Source organism: Sceloporus occidentalis, unplaced genomic scaffold, assembly GCF_023333645.1.
Source record: "Sceloporus occidentalis isolate IW3139 unplaced genomic scaffold, rSceOcc1.0.p SCAF_514, whole genome shotgun sequence".
Lineage (NCBI taxonomy): Eukaryota > Metazoa > Chordata > Lepidosauria > Squamata > Phrynosomatidae > Sceloporus > Sceloporus occidentalis.
In genome coordinates, this window is record NW_028317494.1 from 62,501 (window position 1) to 80,928 (window position 18,428).

The window sequence follows — 18,428 nt, forward strand, 5'->3', positions numbered from 1 at the left end:
GACCCCCAAACCCCAACCCATGCGCCCGTTTCATACACACCACATTGATAATAGGAAGGTTAGGCTGAAGGGTCGAACTTGATGGACTTAGGTCTTTTTTCCACCGTATGAACTATGTAACTACAAATGGATGCCGCAGCTTCCTTAGCTCTGGAAATGCATGTGATGAGATAAGCTTATACTGACCATGAATATGTCTCCATAACAAGTCAATCCATCTCCTTCCCAACCTGCGGGGCAAACACAGGATCGCCCTCCTCCGGCAAGCGCCATGCACTGAGCCTACGAGACACAAACTTTCATTCCAACAAGACAATGGGATGCAGATACATTTCATACAAGTCCCTTAAAATAACAGAACGTTAAAAAGGGGAATGTTAAAAATGGAAAAGTACTTCTGAGAAGCAGAGCCACACCACAATAATCCCAAACATCAAACAGCACTGAAAATAACAAATGGAGAAGGCAGGACAAGTCAAGGTTTGTTTAGACCTTTTGGACAAAATTGGAAAGAGCAGAAGATGAGGTTTTTATTAGCCTTCATTTAACTTGACGCAGTTATAAGAATATTAGAAAGGCTAAACGCAGCGTTAAAACAGAAGTCTCTTTGCTTTGTTACATGTGATTGTTCCTAACCATATCATGGCATCCCCCATTATCTTCCAGGCACGGATCCACGGCCTCGCACGCGTACCCGTCTCCCATGTAGCCTCTCTTGCAGGTGCAATCGTTCTATTAAGAAGAAATATTAATGGTCTGGAAATTCAGCAGGTAAAATGAAATAGCACAGTCCACCGTTAGCAGCAAATGAAGGGATCCTGTGTTTAGGATGCCCCAAAAAACGAATTAATGCCACATTTCATTCACCCACTCGGTCCCTTTCATGCCTGATCCGTAGGTGTATAAGAATGAACCAACAAAGGTTCCTATTTTCTTCATTTGTGATGACTTGTTACATGTGTCCCGTGACGCGTTCCCCGCACATACCTGCCCGGGCTGGGTGAAGCTGCACTCGGCATCAATGTGGCAACCGCCTCTGCTCTCCAGGGCACAATTATCTATTGGCAAGCAGGCAATGCCGTCCCCAGTCCAACCAGGGTTACACTCACAGGTCACGAGGCCGGGTCCAACACTTCTGCAAATAGCCTAAAAAAATAATAATCCATAAGCGACTCAAACTTCAGGGCTTCATTATTTTATCAGCCGAAGAGAAAGGCACAAGAATTTAAACAAGATTAACCCCTTAATGACAAAGCCTGTACATGTACGGGCTCAAAATGCATTGTTTTCAATGGGTTTAGGGACCGCCCATTGTCCTTAAGGGGTTAAAAAGCTGTCAGTAACCACGCCACTATCCGCAGACGCGGAAATATATAACATCAGGCTTCTGCGGGTCTGAAGCGCGCGAAATCCTGAAATAGATTGCGTTTTATTCAACGACTCGCCTCAAGTGTTCTCTGCCAGACGTCACGTGAAGATTCAGCGCGGGGACTGGAAACGCCACGCAGGAGACTCAATGTGTTTTAATTGGGTGTATATTTACACTTTTAGTCCAGTTTGGGAGTATATAATATATGTATGTATATATATATATATATATATATATATATATATATATATATATATTTATTTTTCTTTATTTTTTTTTCTTTGTGTCCATGTGCTCGGCACCGTGATCCCTCTCGTGATCTCGCTCATCTGTGAAGCTTTATTTTAGCAGAAGGAAGGGCAGGAGATCATGACTTATTTTAAATAAACCCCATTCAGAGGGCCGTGCTTACGTTTTCTGAACACCCTCCTCGCTCCGGCTTTCTGCATAAATCTATGGGCAGACACGACAAACCATCTCCCTCATATCCATTGTTACAAACGCACCTGAAAAATACCCGTATCACGCGGTCACGTTGCGTTTCAGACTAAGACATCTAACGCCCCTCCATAAACCAGGTCAATGCGTGCGGTAAATGCGAGTTATTCGTTACCTTGTTAGGCTTTCGGCTGCTTCGCAGGAGGCGTTGAAATGACAATTCTGTGATAAATTTAAGCTGCCGCAGGAATGCAACATCTGGTCGCAGAACTTGCCGGTAAAGCCGCCTTCACACCGACCACCCTGACAAACCCCTCCGCTGCCTGGCCGGTTATCGCAATAGCCATGGACGCATCGGCAGTCTGCAACCATTCCACGGGACATCACAAAAAAGGATTACAAGACTTTTGTGTCCATTTAATATCAGGGAAAATAAGCCTAGAATACAGTGGACGGGGGGTATGGATGGGGGGTGTGGGCGGGGGTGGTGTGGACAGGGCTACAGAGCAAGAGAAGGGCCGCAAAAGGGAGCTCAGGGGCCGGGACAGGTTAGACTGAAGAGGGAAAAGGGAATGAATGAGCAGACGGCAATAACAATGATAATAATCATTAATAATAATAATAATAATCACTAGTAATAATAAAGACCCAGCCAGAGCTGTAATGGTTCCTCAGGATTAGATTTCTTTATATGATAACCACAAGACGGGCAGCGCAGCCACCAACATGGTTCAGGAAAAGAAAGATGCCAGCTAGCACAAAGATTACAGGGTTTGGGGTCACTGCTAGGATTTCCCTGCGCATGCTCACCTTCTTCACAGTTCTCTCCATGTTTATTTTGATCCATGCAGATGTGGCAAGCGATTCCTTTGAACTGTGGAAGACACGAGCACCTGCCGGTTCCACGCACACCATCGGCACACTGCGGCACAAGAAAAAGGCACAAGAACATTACGCGACAGTCCAAGCAACACAAAGAAGCCTGCGGTGAAATAAGACGGCGACAAGCATTATGGAAAATACTCCGATCCTATTTATTGATTAGTCTGATTCGTTCCTGAGGTTCCAAGCTATTTATAACACAGTGAGAATCCAGACCAAGTTCCCTGGTCCATAAATCTGCTCTACATAATAAATATGATCTGGACAAACACACGAGTTTCTGCCTGTTACATCACGGATCCAACACGGAGAATGCGATCTGAAATACCGCCGCAAATCTTCAGTCACAGCCCAAGGGCGACCAACAAGTACCAAGACGATGTAGAACTACAACTCGCTCGGCACTCAGCTAGCCTTGCAGATGATCGCTACCGATCCACAACATCTAGAGAGCACCTTGTCGCCTATTCCTACTACAGACTTTGTTAACGTGTGTCGCAGGAATTGGCAGCTAAACTAAAACGTGCCAGTTATCATACTGTAAGCTATAGTGAATGAATAGTGAATGAATAGGAAATGAATAGGGAATGAATAGGGAATGAATAGGGAATGAATAGGGAATGAATAGGGAATGAATAGTGCACAAACGTACAGTCCCTCGGCCGTAGCATGGGTTGGAAAATCCACCGGGACATTGCTGGCAGGACGGACCATAAAATCCGGAGCAGCAACCGAGTTCCTGAAACAACAAAAGCATTTCAGTGTGAAAACGTGTGCGCTCTCTGCGTGAAAAGAACAGCCCCGGAGGGAAAGAATTGGACAGAGGGGCCCCATGAATGTAGTGCGGACGAGGTACCAATGGTCAAGCCGGTTTAAGGGGTTAAGGCATGACTAAGCGGAAATTTTAGCACGGAAGGAGTTAAGTTTGGAGGCACGTGCAGGGGCCAGAGGGGAGGGGGTAATTACCCTCCCTGGGGGATATATAAGGAAGGGTCGTGGCCTATAGGGGCAATTATTTTCAAAGAGATTTTTCCCGCCCATCCCTCCCCTAATTTTTGGCTCTGCCGGGTACTCTGGTTTGGTTAAGCTGGTACGGTGCAGGAGTTAACCATCTAGGTATGGTTACTTGTGGTGCACAGAGGTGTAAGTGCAGGACACTCCAGGGGCATGCGCCTCTGTGAATCGTAAGGTCATGTGACTGCCGCGCTAGGGGACGCCGGCAGTTCCAGCAGAGATACAGGTGGCCACGCCCATACCAGCAGGCTATTAATTTGGTTATTAATGGTTACAATTGGTTATGTTGTCTTTCGTTTTGACAATAATTATTGATATATGTTGTGTCAAATTGGTTGTGTTTATAATATTTGACACTTTATGACATATTAATAAAGGTTGAGTGTCGCGGTGCTGAGGTGTTTAAGTCCGCACCGCGGACAAATAATTCCATTCTGACGTTAATAAAATTTTGAAATAAAGAAGTGTCTCTTGTTTTATTTGTGAAAGAGGTACCGAAACTGGACGCTACTTCATTCATGTAAACAATCGTACAGTTACCAGGATCCACTTCAGGTGGCAAATCAGTGTAAATGGTGCTGGCGATATTAGCAGCAAGAGCTGGAAAGGCAGGAACTTCTTCTCCTGCAGCCTGCGGGAAACGCTCAATGCAAACCTGAGCAACGCACCGTGTAACCCCCGCGCAGAGCCCACGCCGACACATCCCACAGGACATATAGAAGACACACTGCCAACGACGACGTCATGTAAAGATGCGCCTAACCGTGACTCCCACCTAACTATCGTAACGATGAATCGAGTTTTGTCTTACGGTGACCGTGAGGTTGCAGTTTCTGGTGCAGCCCCATGCGCTGCTTGTGCCGTTTCCAAGGCTGCACTTGTTATTGATGGTTCCCTGCAAAACACGCCAAAGATACAACTCAAAGATTGGATTAATGTAGCCCAAAGTGACGAGATTTCTTCTTAAATATTTGCACAGATCACAATTGCTATAAATTGATAGAGATACATAATAACCCAGCACAAACCACGTACGAATTCACCTTACCAGGTCAGCGGTGCCCTCCGGACAGGACAAAACCGAATCGCAAGCCGAGCAGACGTCCTTCAAAGAAATAAACAGCTGGTTACATGCAGGATCGGACCCGCCGTGTCTCTGCTATAACCCCAGCGAATTCTTAGTAAAAAAAAAAAAAAAAAAAAAAAAAAGGACCCTTTGGCACAAGATATCAAACCCTGTTTTTTTTTACATTTTTGCGTGATAAAATGCACTCCGTTAACCAAAAAGGACTGATCCCTTTGTGTTTACCTGGACGACTTCGTGGCGCGTTTCAGTGCATCTGTGCGGCAAAATTGGGAGGATACTTGGTGGGATGAAAATACCGTCCAGAACATGTATAACCCCATTGGAAGCGATGATATCACTGTGCATGAGAGGAACCCCGGAGTCTCCCAAAACTATTCTCCCCTGTCCGAGACAGAACGAGCCATTAAATCCCACAAAGAAATCAGTATATTGAATAATATCTACAGTATATAAACGCGCAGACGCACGCGCACACACACGAGCACACACACGAGCACACACGCGAGCGCTTAGCAGCCTGGAAGTAATACATTTTATATACTTACATTTTCAGTGATATTGATTTTTATAACATCATTTGCAGAGGTCAAAATCTGTGGCATTGTGATAAGTCTGTCAGCAGTCACCTGTGGGTTACATCATCAGTCAACGTTACAGCCTCTCAGTGTTTCTTGTAAGAAGATGATGGAGATGCAACTGGCCATGAGACGGGGCTGGTTGCCGGCCATGAGACAGGGATTAAAGAGCAGCACATTATTTAGGAATGTAAACGCTACTTACTGCTGCCATCGAAGCAATATGATACTTCACCAGATCCAATAACTTGTGCTTCCCCTAAGAAAACAAACTGTATCAAATACTAATAAATGAATTCATGTTTTTGTATATCACCACTGAAAGAAGCTTATAATGGACTCAAAACACTTTTTCTATTTAAAGACAAAAAATATGAGGTCCTGAAAGGTTATGTAACTTTATACCTTTTATTATGTTTTCCTTATAAAAAAGGTATTGACTTTGACTAAAGGCCTCAATGAACTCAACAAATTCCTTACAGCAAATACGCCATCCTCAACAGGGGGCTGACAAGTGTTCACTCTAAATTGTAAAGTTGTAAAGCCGAGCCCTAACTATACACCACATATCCCCCTTTCTCTCACTCCATCTAGAATGTAAACCTGTAAGGTGAACCCTCTGTATAACGCGTGTCTTCTCCAATCCATCTAGAATGTAAACCTGTAAGGTGAACCCTCTGTATAACGCGTGTCTTCTCCAATCCATCTAGAATGTAGACCTGTAAGGTGAACCCTCTGTATAACGCGTGTCTTCTCCAATCCATCTAGAATGTAAACCTGTAAGGTGAGCCCTCTGTATAACGCGTGTCTTCTCCAATCCATCTAGAATGTAAACCTGTAAGGTGAGCCCTCTGTATAACGCGTGTCTTCTCCAATCCATCTAGAATGTAAACCTGTAAGTTGAGCCCTCTATATAACGCGTGTCTTCTCCAATCCATCTAGAATGTAAACCTGTAAGATGAGCCCTCTATATAACGCGTGTCTTCTCCAATCCATCTAGAATTTAGACCTGTAAGGTGAGCCCTCTGTATACTTCACTTTCGATTCAATTCATTTTATACTTACCATGTATCAAATCAATTTTACCTGAGTTAAAAGATAAAATAATCTCCCATCTCTTAAAGAATCCACAGCTTTATTGCTGGGGACAAAAACGGTAAAAGATCCATGTCCATTTAGTATTGGAGGTAAACCACAGTTCTGCAAAATACAAAGACGTTATGTTAGTTGAATTTATGATATAAATATGAGCTACATTGCTATTTACAGCCACGATCTCCACCAATGTTCGTTTTGAAACGGTCCATCACCTCCAGGAGAATTTCAAATCTGTTGAATTGCTCATATTTTGCCAGAATGTCTCCAATTGTCATCTGGAAAAGATACAAAAACCAACATTGCATCATCAGCGTCTGCTCTGTTTTGTTGACCGTTAAGATGATGTCACAGGTCTTCTTAATTTATTAAAATGCTTACAAACCTGAAATTGAGCAAAAAAAAAAAAAAAAAGCACCCGGCCAGTATGTTATCTCATCATCTGGGCATTCTGCTAGTAGGACTGTTAAATGGTGCGTGGAAAGCGCAGCCGTTATGGATCTGGAGTGAACTCTGTTAATTCAGTGCGGATTAAGCGTTGCAGAGTTGAGGACTATCTGGCCTACAGAGATCGACAGTCTTTCACTCTCATTTAGCAGGCAACCTATGATTTAACATAGATCTATATATTTCCTTCTCTTTTTACACATTTAATATTTTATTACTTTATTTTGTTCATCATCTACAGAACAAAATACAAAAAAAGCCTAGAATTTGAGGGTAGAGCCATTTGTCCCATCTAGTCTGCTCATTATTTGGGTTGTAAAGGCTCATTGACGTGGGTCTCTTCTTACATTCAAGACCGTTTTCTTATCCCATGCATGTTTAAATCCCCTCGCTGTATTACCCTCTACCACCTTTGCTGGAGGTAGTTCCTCTTATCCACCACCCTCTCGGTAAAGGAAAAAGTTAAACAATGTACCGTCTGATTTCCAAAGGATTCCCGGTTGCCCGTAGTCATCGGCTTATCGATAAAATGAATTACGCCGTTGGATGCTGGAAGGTCATATTTCAGCAGCTTGTAGGATTTGTTAGGTTCTGACAGCTTAATAAATTCCTGGGGATAAACATTCAATACATTTACGGGTGTAAAGCTCATAAAGATGCTCTTTTTTACGTTCAAATATAATCATCATATTTTTGAAATCGTTTTAAGTAATAATCCTCACGTCCTGAGACTTTTTACATCAATAAAGATGTCAGATTTCATTTGTAACGCATAGTTTTCTCACCTCAATAAAGACGTGGAGACCTGAGGGGGTATTTTATCCATAACTCATGGAAAACGTGGGGTTATTAATCTCAGTACACCAAGCAAGCTTTAACCCCTGCAAACCCTCTTACCAGACATCTAAAGGGAAAACATCCGTAAAGCGATATACAACGTATGAGTAGAAGCACTCGGAAGGGGGGGTAAATCGGTTGGAGTCCCCCCCTTGTGCTCAAACAACAAAAGTCTCTTCATTACAATTAAACACGGACTCCCTCACACCCAAAATAAAAAAAAAAACTTAGCCTCGTCTACAGCCAAATGGCACAGGACAAGGCCTTGTAAGTCTCCGAGGTAAAAGCTGATGAAGATCGTGCTCTTACTTTGTTAGAAAACTTCAAGACATCCCCGCTGAGGGTCCAGAGATGCTGGTTGCGCATGGCGTCCGCTGTCAAATGCTGACCAGGTACAATGTGAGCTTTACAGATAAGCTTTGCCACAGTTTCCTGTATAGTACAGAGTTTGTACCGTTTATATTTTATATACACTTTATATACAGTATACACATGCCTGGGGTAAGCCCTAATACTATATACCCCTGCAAATGCCCTGGCCCATGCTGAGCGACGACTTACAGGAACGCAGTGAGAGGGATGCTTTGCTTCATTTACCTAAACAAGGAGTTTCACTCTCCCAGTGACTTTCAGGCTCACTCCGTCGGCCATTTTTTCCAGGACACATAACAGATAAGGGATCGTTTCAGATCCTGCTGACCGGCACCACTGACTGCCCTGCGGCGTGTGGGATTTATTGACTCGTAGGGGGACCCTTTACTAACTTTTCACTTCCTAAGGCTGCCTCCTGGCACGTCGGAAATCCCAGCCGAGCGACCAGTCGGGAGAAGCTTTCCCGGGACAGGGTGACTGACGCCTCTTTGGAGACCTTCAGAGGCAAGCGAGGCATCATCTGGCTGGACCCCAGACTGAAGTCTAGTAACGGCACAGTTCTGCTGGAAGTTCTGCTTAGCTGGGCTTGCGAGGGGACTTGAGTAAGGGACAGACAGAACTAAATGGACTGCTTGGCAGGGCTGTAACATCAACAGGGCTCCCCTCATGAAGCATTACAACGTTACACAAACACAATGTGTACAAAATTCGAACGGATGACTATTAGCAGCGGCTCTCCTCGATGTGAGCTAAAGCATAGTGACCAGGAAACCTTTAAACATTGCGAACGGGGACTGAGATCATTTCTTACAATCCTAAAGCTAACACCCTAATCAGAACGTAAGTGAACCCGACGGCCGTAACTAAGGTCGCTCCCACATTCAGCAAGAGCATTGTTACCTACATTCATTCCTTGGAACTTCATGTAAGGAACAAACACAGTGATGGGGCCATATTTCCTCAAAGTCACTTCACATCCTTCAGCTGTTGAAAAGCAAAACATTGCTGATGAATATTTTTGCTTCTCTTCACTTTGTGATCATGATACCTTTTGGGGATGATCGATAAAGGGTCATTAGCTGAATTTCAGGGTTATTAGCAAGGCAGAAAAAGACATTTTGAGTCCACTGAACTAAACCTTTTAACTCAGAAGATTCCATGAGCAGTCAGACTAAACCTTGGATCGGCAGCTTTTAGGTGCCCTGAATATTTGTCCTTTCGGTTTATTAAAAGCCTTCGCCGCGCTCAGTCGCTACCTTCATCAGTAGAGCATGCCAGAGCTTTACAGCCCTCACTGTGGTTCTTACAATCAGCGGAAAAGTGGTTGATAAACAGCGCTGCAGAGTATGATGGTGCTATATTAATCAATAAATAATAATAACAGAGTCATTCAAAGCATACTATAGCATATCTGCAACCCATGAATGTATTCATCAAAAGTAGTCTGTATCGACAATTCTAATTCTCGATGGCTGGACATTAGTGAATGAAGCAGTAATTCTCGAGGAAAGGGTTGCACTCAGCCTACGCTACACACGGTCTTCATGGAGAAGTACTTGGCAGGGCGTGTAGGGAGCTGTGAGCGTGGGGTGTTTGGGGTGAGATGGATGCCTTGTTGCCCTTTTGGTATAAGACCAGAGGTAATGGAAGAGAGACAGGTTAGATAGACAGTGCCAGACAACATGATGATAACACGTTCATAATTGACCCCGATTTCCATCCGGGAATAGAGGGAATTCGGCAGGGTGCCGGCGATTCAGCACATTGAGAGCGTGGATAGAAGATAATGCGCAAGCACATGGTGGAGCATCGCTATGTTTAGTTCTGTGACTTACTGAATAGCCTCAGAGCACCATGCTTTTCCCTCATCTGCAGATCTTCAAATCTCAGCTTGTTCAGTTGATATAAGATGCTGCCGTAGCAAGATCTGCCATCTCCGATTTCCCCTTCTTGGCAAACGCACCTAAACGTCAAAAACTCCCAGTGAACAAACATCGGGCAAAGACTAAAGGTGAAATGGCTTGTAAAAAGCCCTTCTGTGAAAAATACGTAACTAGTAGAAAAAGTAACTAACAACTTATCATTTCAGGATGCATGGATAGTGATTATTAACACAATTGGCTGACACAATAAGAAACGAGTGGAGCCAAAAGCTACGATGCTTTCCTGCACCCCCTGAAGGGGTATGAGCCAAGCATTAAACCCACCGGTTACTTACAGAGCCCCCGATGGGACCAAATGCAGCCAAAAAAGAACAAAGAACAACAGCGATACAAAGAAATGGAGACAAAACAGCAGAGGAGGCAACGCCGGACGCTGACCCATCATGCCGACTGTTTGCAGAACCATCGCAGAAAGCAACTTACTTGTTTGTTCCAGAAGGTAAGGGCTCGCACTGCGCAGACTTATCACATGAGAAATCGAAACATGTGCTGTGGGGCAGGCAGGCGCCAGATTTCCCACGACTCGTTCCGCCAAGGCAGCTGCAGGAAGACTGAACAACAAAGATCTCCATCTATTAGCTGTAACGGGTAATGGCTGATCCACACAAATACGAGTAAGCTGCAGTTACCAAAGCTCGGACAGACGCCTGACACGTAGCCATCAAACAATGAAATTCAATTAAACGCCTATGACTGCGAGGCTGCCACGAGGCTGCACCCTTTTCTGCGTTTGGCTTGACTTTTGTTCTGTATAAAGCATGGCACTGCACCTTCTTAATGGAGACTGATGTGGTGCAGGTCTTTTAAACTTTCTTTTCTTTTCATGGAGTCATCATTTTGTTTTTAGTTGTAGCTTCAAATGAAGCCAACGTGGTTTTTATAAACTTTTCCATATACCAAGTAGTATTTACAAATATTTTCAGCTCAGTTTATTGCACAAGTTTTTTGTCTTCATTCCAGTTTTTATTAATAATAAAAAAGGGTAAAACCATAAATGTTAAATCATCGGTTTATACTTTTCCATAGATGGCACCACAGTACCATGAACTGTAAAATAGATTGTAAGCTCCCAGGAGCAAAGCCCTCTTCCCCTCGTGTACCAGTCTGTGTTCACATTATTGTCAGTTTTAAAGTTATTGTTCATATCGTAAAGCGCTACGGAATCTGCTGTCCCTCTATAAAGTGATGGATATAATGGAGATTTCACACTTTGCCTCTCGGCGACACACATAGAGAATCTACAGACTGACCTTTCCGGGTCCCAGATACGTACACCTTGTCGAATTTTCTACACACCCTCCGTTGTTTACGGTGCAAGGATTAAAGGGAAAGCAGGTCTCGCCATTCCCAATGAAGTCGGGTTTACACGTACACAGAGGCTTGTGGGGGGGCAGCGCTTTGCAGACAGCTTTGTAGGAACACGAACTTTTACAAGGATCATCGGCTAAAATACAAAGCAATCTGTAATAAAGCCTGACTGTATAAGAAGTCACAAAATCCATACTAAGCGGTGGGAAGACTCAGGGTAATGTTAGTTGAGCCATAAACCTTTGTTCAGGAATGGCAGCCCACCACTAGTGACTCTGTGATTTCACCTTAAAGGTCCAATTAAGCCAACAACACATCCCAGAGTCTTTCACAGGGATCTTGGGGTACCCGGACCTTAGCCGTTACACTGTACATTCCGAGGACCCTCCCGGTCTCCCCCCATAATACATACTCACTTTGGCCTTGTCTACAGTTCAGTGATATAGGACCAGACGTTTAAAAAGCTTTCCCTAAACCCTTGTTTTATGAAATGTGTCTCTACGGCACAGACTGTTTTATTGGCCCTTTCCCTATGGCACGGACTCTTTTATTGCCCCTTTCCCTATGGCACGGACTGTTTTATTGCCCCTTTCCCTATGGCACGGACTCTTTTATTGCCCCTTTCCCTATGGCACGGACTGTTTTATTGGCCCTTTCCCTATAGCACGGACTCTTTTATTGCCCCTTTTTATGATTAGTGCCATGTATAATTTCAGAAAGCCACTCACGCTGGCATGTGCCTCCTCTCTTGCTATAGCCAGGCAGGCACTGGCACTGAAGGATTCCTCTTACATTAGCACAGTGGGTGTTCTGGCCACAATTCAAAGCCTTGCAGGGCAACGATTCTAAAAAAAAAAAAAAAAAAAAAAAAAAAAAAAAAAAAAAAAGAAGAAATCCAACATATCCAGAGCTCAATAGGTCTGAACCGTAACACTTCTAACGCATAAAAGGACATTGGCTCTGTCAACTGTGTGATATAAAAAACTGTAACGCCCCTACTCCACGCTGTATGGTGTTTTTAGGTCCATCTGAAGTTCACAGTATGGTATTTTCACTTTTCACAATTGGCTCTTCCAACGTCTGGTTATTAGTAAGCAAAGTGAAGGTGATTCTAATTTAGCTACTGAGAAGCTAAGAACTACATTGAGTGAAATGTCATAAAGGTGCTGTTCCACATGGACGTTTCCCCTCAACTTTCCCAGATTCTTGTATTATTATGCACTGTGTATTAGGGTCTGTAGAGCTTTGCGGTTTCACATGCATGAGCATAAAAAACGGCAGGTGGGAGTATCTGTAGGCGATCAGACCGCTGTGATGTAATACATGAATGAATGACGGGAATCTGTTTCTAGGTAAACGGTTACACAAAGGTTATAAGTGACAGGAGCATTAAGGAGAAAAATACATTGACAGATGTGTTTCTTTAACTCGTTTCCTCTTGTCTGGGGATACTTGAAGAGCCCCCCGGGTGGATGAGCACATTATTTTGGAGGTTACAAAGAATTTCCGTATGTTTTACCTTGATCACAGTTCGCCCCAGTGTATCCAGCTTCACAGAGGCAGTTGCCGTTTCCACTGACACCGTTGTTACATATTCCGTGATGACATTCGCAGGCTGTAACACAAGCAAATCACACTCGTTCCACAAGAGCATGACGTTTGGAATTTGTGGAGCATTAAACCCACGGATCATTTAACACAACATTTAAAAACCAACATCTACTGCCCTGCAGGGCAAATCGTGTTTCATGACGTAATCTCACCGGAATCGCAGTTACTGCCGTACAGGAGTTCATCGGCACATTCGCTGCAGGAAAATCCTGTAAAGGCGTGCTACACGGAGACAAACACGCAAAGGTTATGAGATGCCAACAACATGACCGTTATAATGTTCTTTCACTAGTGTTTCTTTCTCTGTATAGTGGAAATTGTGGAATTTTATCAAAGAGCAAGTTTAGAAGACATTTTAAAGGCCACGGCTCCTCTGGCATGAAACCGAGATGAGTCAATACCAGTGAAAGACATAATTAAACAAATCCACGTGTCCAAACTGGAACCAGACGCTGGCATTCTAGCCTAGAGTCACAAGTCATAGAGCGGCAGGTCCAGGGGTAGCAGGTCCAGGTGTAGCAGCCCCCCCCCCGGCCACAAAACACAGAAACAGGCCCTGGGCAATTAGGCTCCCCGAAGTGCCGCTGCTCAATGGGCCGGGTACAATTGGCCCAGTTATGCTACTTACGCTGAGCCGAGGTGGCACAGCATCCATAAACAGACGGCATTATATCCCAGCGCTCTGCAGCGAGGACAGCGGCCATGGACGACTGAAGGCTCCATGTCACGTTTGCAGCAGGTTTTTTACCGTTTGCTGCTGTGGGAATCAGTAGCGGAGCTATAATCGTGATATCCACCTCCTGTCTTTAATAAAATCTGTATTCGCTTCAGATCTGTGGGGCCGTAAGCACCACAATAATCCCCTAGGGCTGAGACGTACGTAACACAATACAGCTGGGCTATGAGTATATTTACATCACAGACGCAAGTTCCGTTGCCATTTCTGCCATCCACGCAGGTCCCATGGCCGTTGCAAGGATTGGTGGCTCCTCCCGGACACTCTGGTACAAAATGAGTTCATTTTCAGCAAATATTCCACCAATTAGATGTTCATACAGGAGGAAAGTTCATTTCAAAGGAGGAGAAATGTTGGAACAAGATGCCAGAATCTAACACTAGAGGGTCGGTGGCTGAGATGGAATGAAAGAAAGTTTTACTTTACTGAAATGGTGGGAGATAAGTGGAACAGCCTCTCAGTAGAAGTGGTAGAGGCTAATACAGCGAGGGGATTTAAATAGGCATACGGCTCCTGAACCTAAGATGAGACCAACGACTGATTAAGGACTTTACAGCAGGAGAAATGGGTGATTAGACGGACTGAATGGGGCCAAAAAATTTCATTATGGCACCAAAAATTGTATTTCATTAGTTTTCACGTGGCCCTTTCTGAGGGGAGAGACCTCTCGGCACACAGGAAGAGCATTATGACATCATGACCCAGATCCCCACACACACACACTTAGACCCACCATCTCCAATCTCTCCTCAGAGTCCCGTGCAGAGCATGTATTATTATTATTTATTGTTTTATATAGCGCCATCAAATTCCGTAGCGCTGTACAATTTACGCAGCTTGTATAGCCGAAACGCAGCGGGTTAGCAGTAAATCTGACGAGCCAAGTACATTATTTGGTTAATGTTTATTATCCATACCTTGGCAGAGTGGCCCCCAGTAACCTTTGCAGCATTCAGGCTTTATGATGGTCTTTTGACAGGTATGTGAGCAGCCTGTGAGCGAGAGGGTCAGGCCACCCATATCCACTGTGTACCTGGAAAAATCACACGTGTTATTAGCGTGAGAAAGAATCACAAAGTACAAGAAACCTGCACTCATGCGCGTGTATATGTAGCACGCAACGAATGCATGTAATATTTAACATGCTGGGACCTTTTGCTGCTCTGGGGTCACAACAATGTTCTTTAACTCCCTTAGATTTCCCTCTTAGGCCACTAGTGGAAATAAATAGTGAAAAGGCCCCGGTTCCATAGTTGAAACCTTTACGCCACGGGGGTCCCTGAGTAAAAGTCCATGGCATAGATACAGAAAGGTTATTCAGAGATCTCACCTGCAGCCTTTCTGCCCAATTCCTGAGGTAACTTTGGTAGCTCTGGGGCAGACCCTTCTGACATTGGCGGCGCACTGGGTGCACTCCGTCTCCATGGTTACGACGGTTCGGACATTGCACTGTCCTCGGGTTGACTGTTGACAGAAATCTTCATTAAAGTATTCTATACAGAAAAGGCTGCCCTTTAGTCTGTGACGGCGACGTAAATAATTCAGGTTTATCGGACCCCGTCCCCGCTATCCCCAGCAGCATCGGGTTGGGGTTTGATGTTGCAGTAAAATTGTACTACAAATCGTCTTTGGGTGTCTGCCTTCGGTCCAGGTGTTGCCTTCTCCCTATGTTAACCACGTCGGATACGGAATTTTCCTCTATTTCCTCCTATTTAACATGATCTAAACTATTTTGAACCGGTAAAAGGAGACAGGAACAAGTGGTCGCAGGGGTCACCCGGACCCCCTAGAGAGACCGGCCTCGTCACAGTTGCGACTGCTGCCTATGCTGCAGTTACATCACTGCCCCGATAATGTGTATAGAAACAGCAGGAAATTGCTTTATAAATTAAACAAGGTAAATAAACCAATTATTCTTCTAAATGCCCCACCCAGGAACACAAATACCCAGCAATAGGGCACAAAGTCACATAAAGAGTCTGGGTAAAGCCCGCCCCTTAACCACACCCCTAACCACACCCAGTGAAATAAAAGTGTCCCCCTCTGGCTATTTGAAAGGTCTTTAGATGAGTTTGCCTCGTTCCAACGTCACCGGATGCCACGCGCGTGACACCAAAGTTACTAAATTGTCAAATAACCCTGGAAAGAGCTCATTTCTGAGCGTTTTTTCCTCACGCTGGTAATGGAGATGTCTCACGGTCACGTAGACTACAAACAGCTGTACATGGCGGGGTTCACTACTGACTGCTCACTAGCCCCTGGGATTGTACACGGCGTGGCACAGCTCCATGCTCGATTCACAATTCGGTTACTTTAGTTTCTCAGATTTCTAAACCGCAGCAATTTGTAGGTAAAAAACGCGACTCAGCTAAGCATTTGCTGCATCCGAGGGTGCTAATCCCGACGTCGGTCTGAATGTAGACACATATTAATGCAGATGCTCACCTTTGTCTGGGGTCCGGCGAATGTTCTTGTTATATAAGTGATAAAAAGGACAAAGAAAAGTCTGCAGGCCGTCATTTTCATTCTCGCAGGTCATTTGCCGGAGATGTCGGCTGCAGAGGCCAGAGTCCTGAGCAAAGTTGCTGAAAATACTGGCACGACCTTACTCATTACTAAACTTTATAAATTTCTCCTTCCTGTTTATCTGCCCAGACAAATATGTTGATTTTGGTCGACAAAATGCAACCTATTTGCTCCGAAATAGTAAACGAGAAAAAAAACAGGAAGAGCGGATTTCCCTTTTCGTATCAGCGGAAAGCAGAAGGAAGGAAATCCCTTTTTTCCTACAAGCTGGAATGAAAAAGCTTGAATATGCGTAAAGTGATGAGAATGCAGTTTGTGAGTCTTTGTGTTTTTAACGTAAATGACTTTTTTTTGTGTGAAAACGTCTTCTGACGTCTCCCAGAGGACCCTTCCTGATTTAATCCTTTGCTTTTCAGTTTTCCTTGGCGTCGGCACCCAAATAGGGCCAGCCTGGATTTAAAACAAAAGAAACACCTCAGCGGAAAGGTAACCGCGATGCAAGCTTCTCTCGGCCGTATGTTTCCGATGGAGAGCTGGGACGAGCGGCGATTGAGCTATTGAGGGGAGATGCCTGCGTTGCCGAAGGCCGGCGGCCTTGCTGTGTCCATGGTTCATGGGATGGGGTGGCCGGGCTCCATCTTGGCTTTCAAGGTTGCGCAGGAGCCGCTCCATGGCCCCGGAGCTAGAACTTTCGAACTCATCAGCCTAAAACAGCACAGATACTATAAGGATTATCCTGTAAGCAGATCAATTTTATCAAATATAAGCAATAAACAGCAGAACACGGGCATCCTAAAGGAGAAGACTCATACAACTCATCGCCTATAATACTGCTGGCTAATAGAGGACTACGAGCTGGATTCACTATGATAATAATATAATAAAAGCTGGCCTGAAGATTCTTACGTCGTGGCCACAGCAAACTGCATCTAGCATTTGGAAATGTGTTACTAAAGTAAACCTGCCCAGTGATCAACTTTTTCATAGGCTAGAGACGGTACTTATTTTCCTTGTTTACCAAAATGTTCTTCAGATGCCTATAAAGCCCCAAAACGCAATTTGATAAAAAATCTGTCAATGAGGGTTATATAAGTTTACTACAATCTCCAGAGCCTGCTAATAATATCTCATAAGAACTATACATGTACCTGTTTTCGATGACCAGAACGCTGCAGAAGATTAATATAATTCTCGCTATAATTAACGATTAAAGCTGCTCTCATATTTAAAAAAAAAAAAAAAAAAAAAAAAAAAAAAAGTTACCCCCTGGAGGCAATTGTCTTAATCAGGGAATCAGAAGCTTAAAAGGGGCCTGAAATTCCCAGCCCTTCGTTCTTCTCCCGTTACCCTTAAGGGCATAATCAGTGATAATTGAAGATCAATAATCAGCAAAGCTCAGTAGTTTTGATTGAGCAGAAGAAGCAGTTTTCTTATTATATCCCTGCAGCCGAGATGGCGACAAGGAAGACCCAAGAAAAAAAAAAAACCCTCAGAAAGAAAGGAGAAAAAGGCAAACAAAAAGGCTAAAAATGGTTCAGCATTTTTCTCACCAATCTCCTCAGGAGGGACGATAGACATAGCAGCAAATGAGGCAAACATAACTCTCCATTCAAGCGTCGAGAACTCGCAATTGGAATTCTCCGGAAATGAAACTCAAGTTGGAGTGGCTCCTGATCAGATGAAGAGCTGTCTGGATCGAAAAGCAGCTTTACCGCTTTGTGGCCTTTGGAAGTTAATACAGGTCCTAGACAACCGGGGACGTAATAGCGCTGTTAGACATCCTAGGTTCTCCCTTGTCAGCAGGAGCAAGTGCCGGTTACACCAAAATAACGAGAAGAAGTTCGGCCATTTTCTGCTGCTGGATAGGACATTTTCCTATTCCTAGAGTATCGAATAAATCTGACCCTCCTCAAGCATTCAAATACCCAGCCCAATCGCGTAGAGCTTCCCAGACTGGGAGCAAAGCTAGGGAGAGTCCAGCAGACCATGCCTTACCTGTTGGGTCCACTCCATCCACCTGTCCGGGGGGGGGGGGGTCGCATACGCGTCAGGCTGTCCCTACGTAACGGACACAACCAGGTTAACAAACTTCCTTTACAACTCGGGAGGATCTGCGATGGTGCGGATCTCACCAACTGGTGTTCACAAAGAAACACAGGACCCAATGCATGGTCATAGATTAAGATAA

General features: G+C 44.4%; 1 protein-coding gene across 1 annotated transcript in view; it reads right to left on the reverse strand.

Moving 5' to 3' along the window:
• The window catches only part of LOC149271441 (stabilin-1-like), a 45,219-nt gene extending 30,080 nt beyond the window's left edge, over positions 1-15,139 (reverse strand). Inside the window, exons 1-22 of the mRNA XM_089507418.1 lie at positions 15,045-15,139; positions 14,632-14,747; positions 13,131-13,187; positions 12,887-12,982; positions 12,096-12,212; positions 9,021-9,100; positions 8,054-8,128; positions 7,383-7,517; positions 6,676-6,738; positions 6,452-6,565; positions 5,571-5,624; positions 5,336-5,416; positions 5,013-5,171; positions 4,752-4,808; positions 4,515-4,598; positions 3,342-3,428; positions 2,618-2,729; positions 1,983-2,169; positions 1,782-1,875; positions 988-1,146; positions 637-732; positions 187-282 (exon numbers count right to left, since the gene is read on the reverse strand). Coding sequence (XP_089363544.1) covers positions 187-282; positions 637-732; positions 988-1,146; positions 1,782-1,875; positions 1,983-2,169; positions 2,618-2,729; positions 3,342-3,428; positions 4,515-4,598; positions 4,752-4,808; positions 5,013-5,171; positions 5,336-5,416; positions 5,571-5,624; positions 6,452-6,565; positions 6,676-6,738; positions 7,383-7,517; positions 8,054-8,128; positions 9,021-9,100; positions 12,096-12,212; positions 12,887-12,982; positions 13,131-13,187; positions 14,632-14,747; positions 15,045-15,139 — 2,214 coding nt within the window. The remainder of the gene's footprint in view (positions 1-186; positions 283-636; positions 733-987; positions 1,147-1,781; positions 1,876-1,982; positions 2,170-2,617; positions 2,730-3,341; positions 3,429-4,514; positions 4,599-4,751; positions 4,809-5,012; positions 5,172-5,335; positions 5,417-5,570; positions 5,625-6,451; positions 6,566-6,675; positions 6,739-7,382; positions 7,518-8,053; positions 8,129-9,020; positions 9,101-12,095; positions 12,213-12,886; positions 12,983-13,130; positions 13,188-14,631; positions 14,748-15,044) is intronic.
• Positions 15,140-18,428: the final 3,289 nt, after the last annotated feature.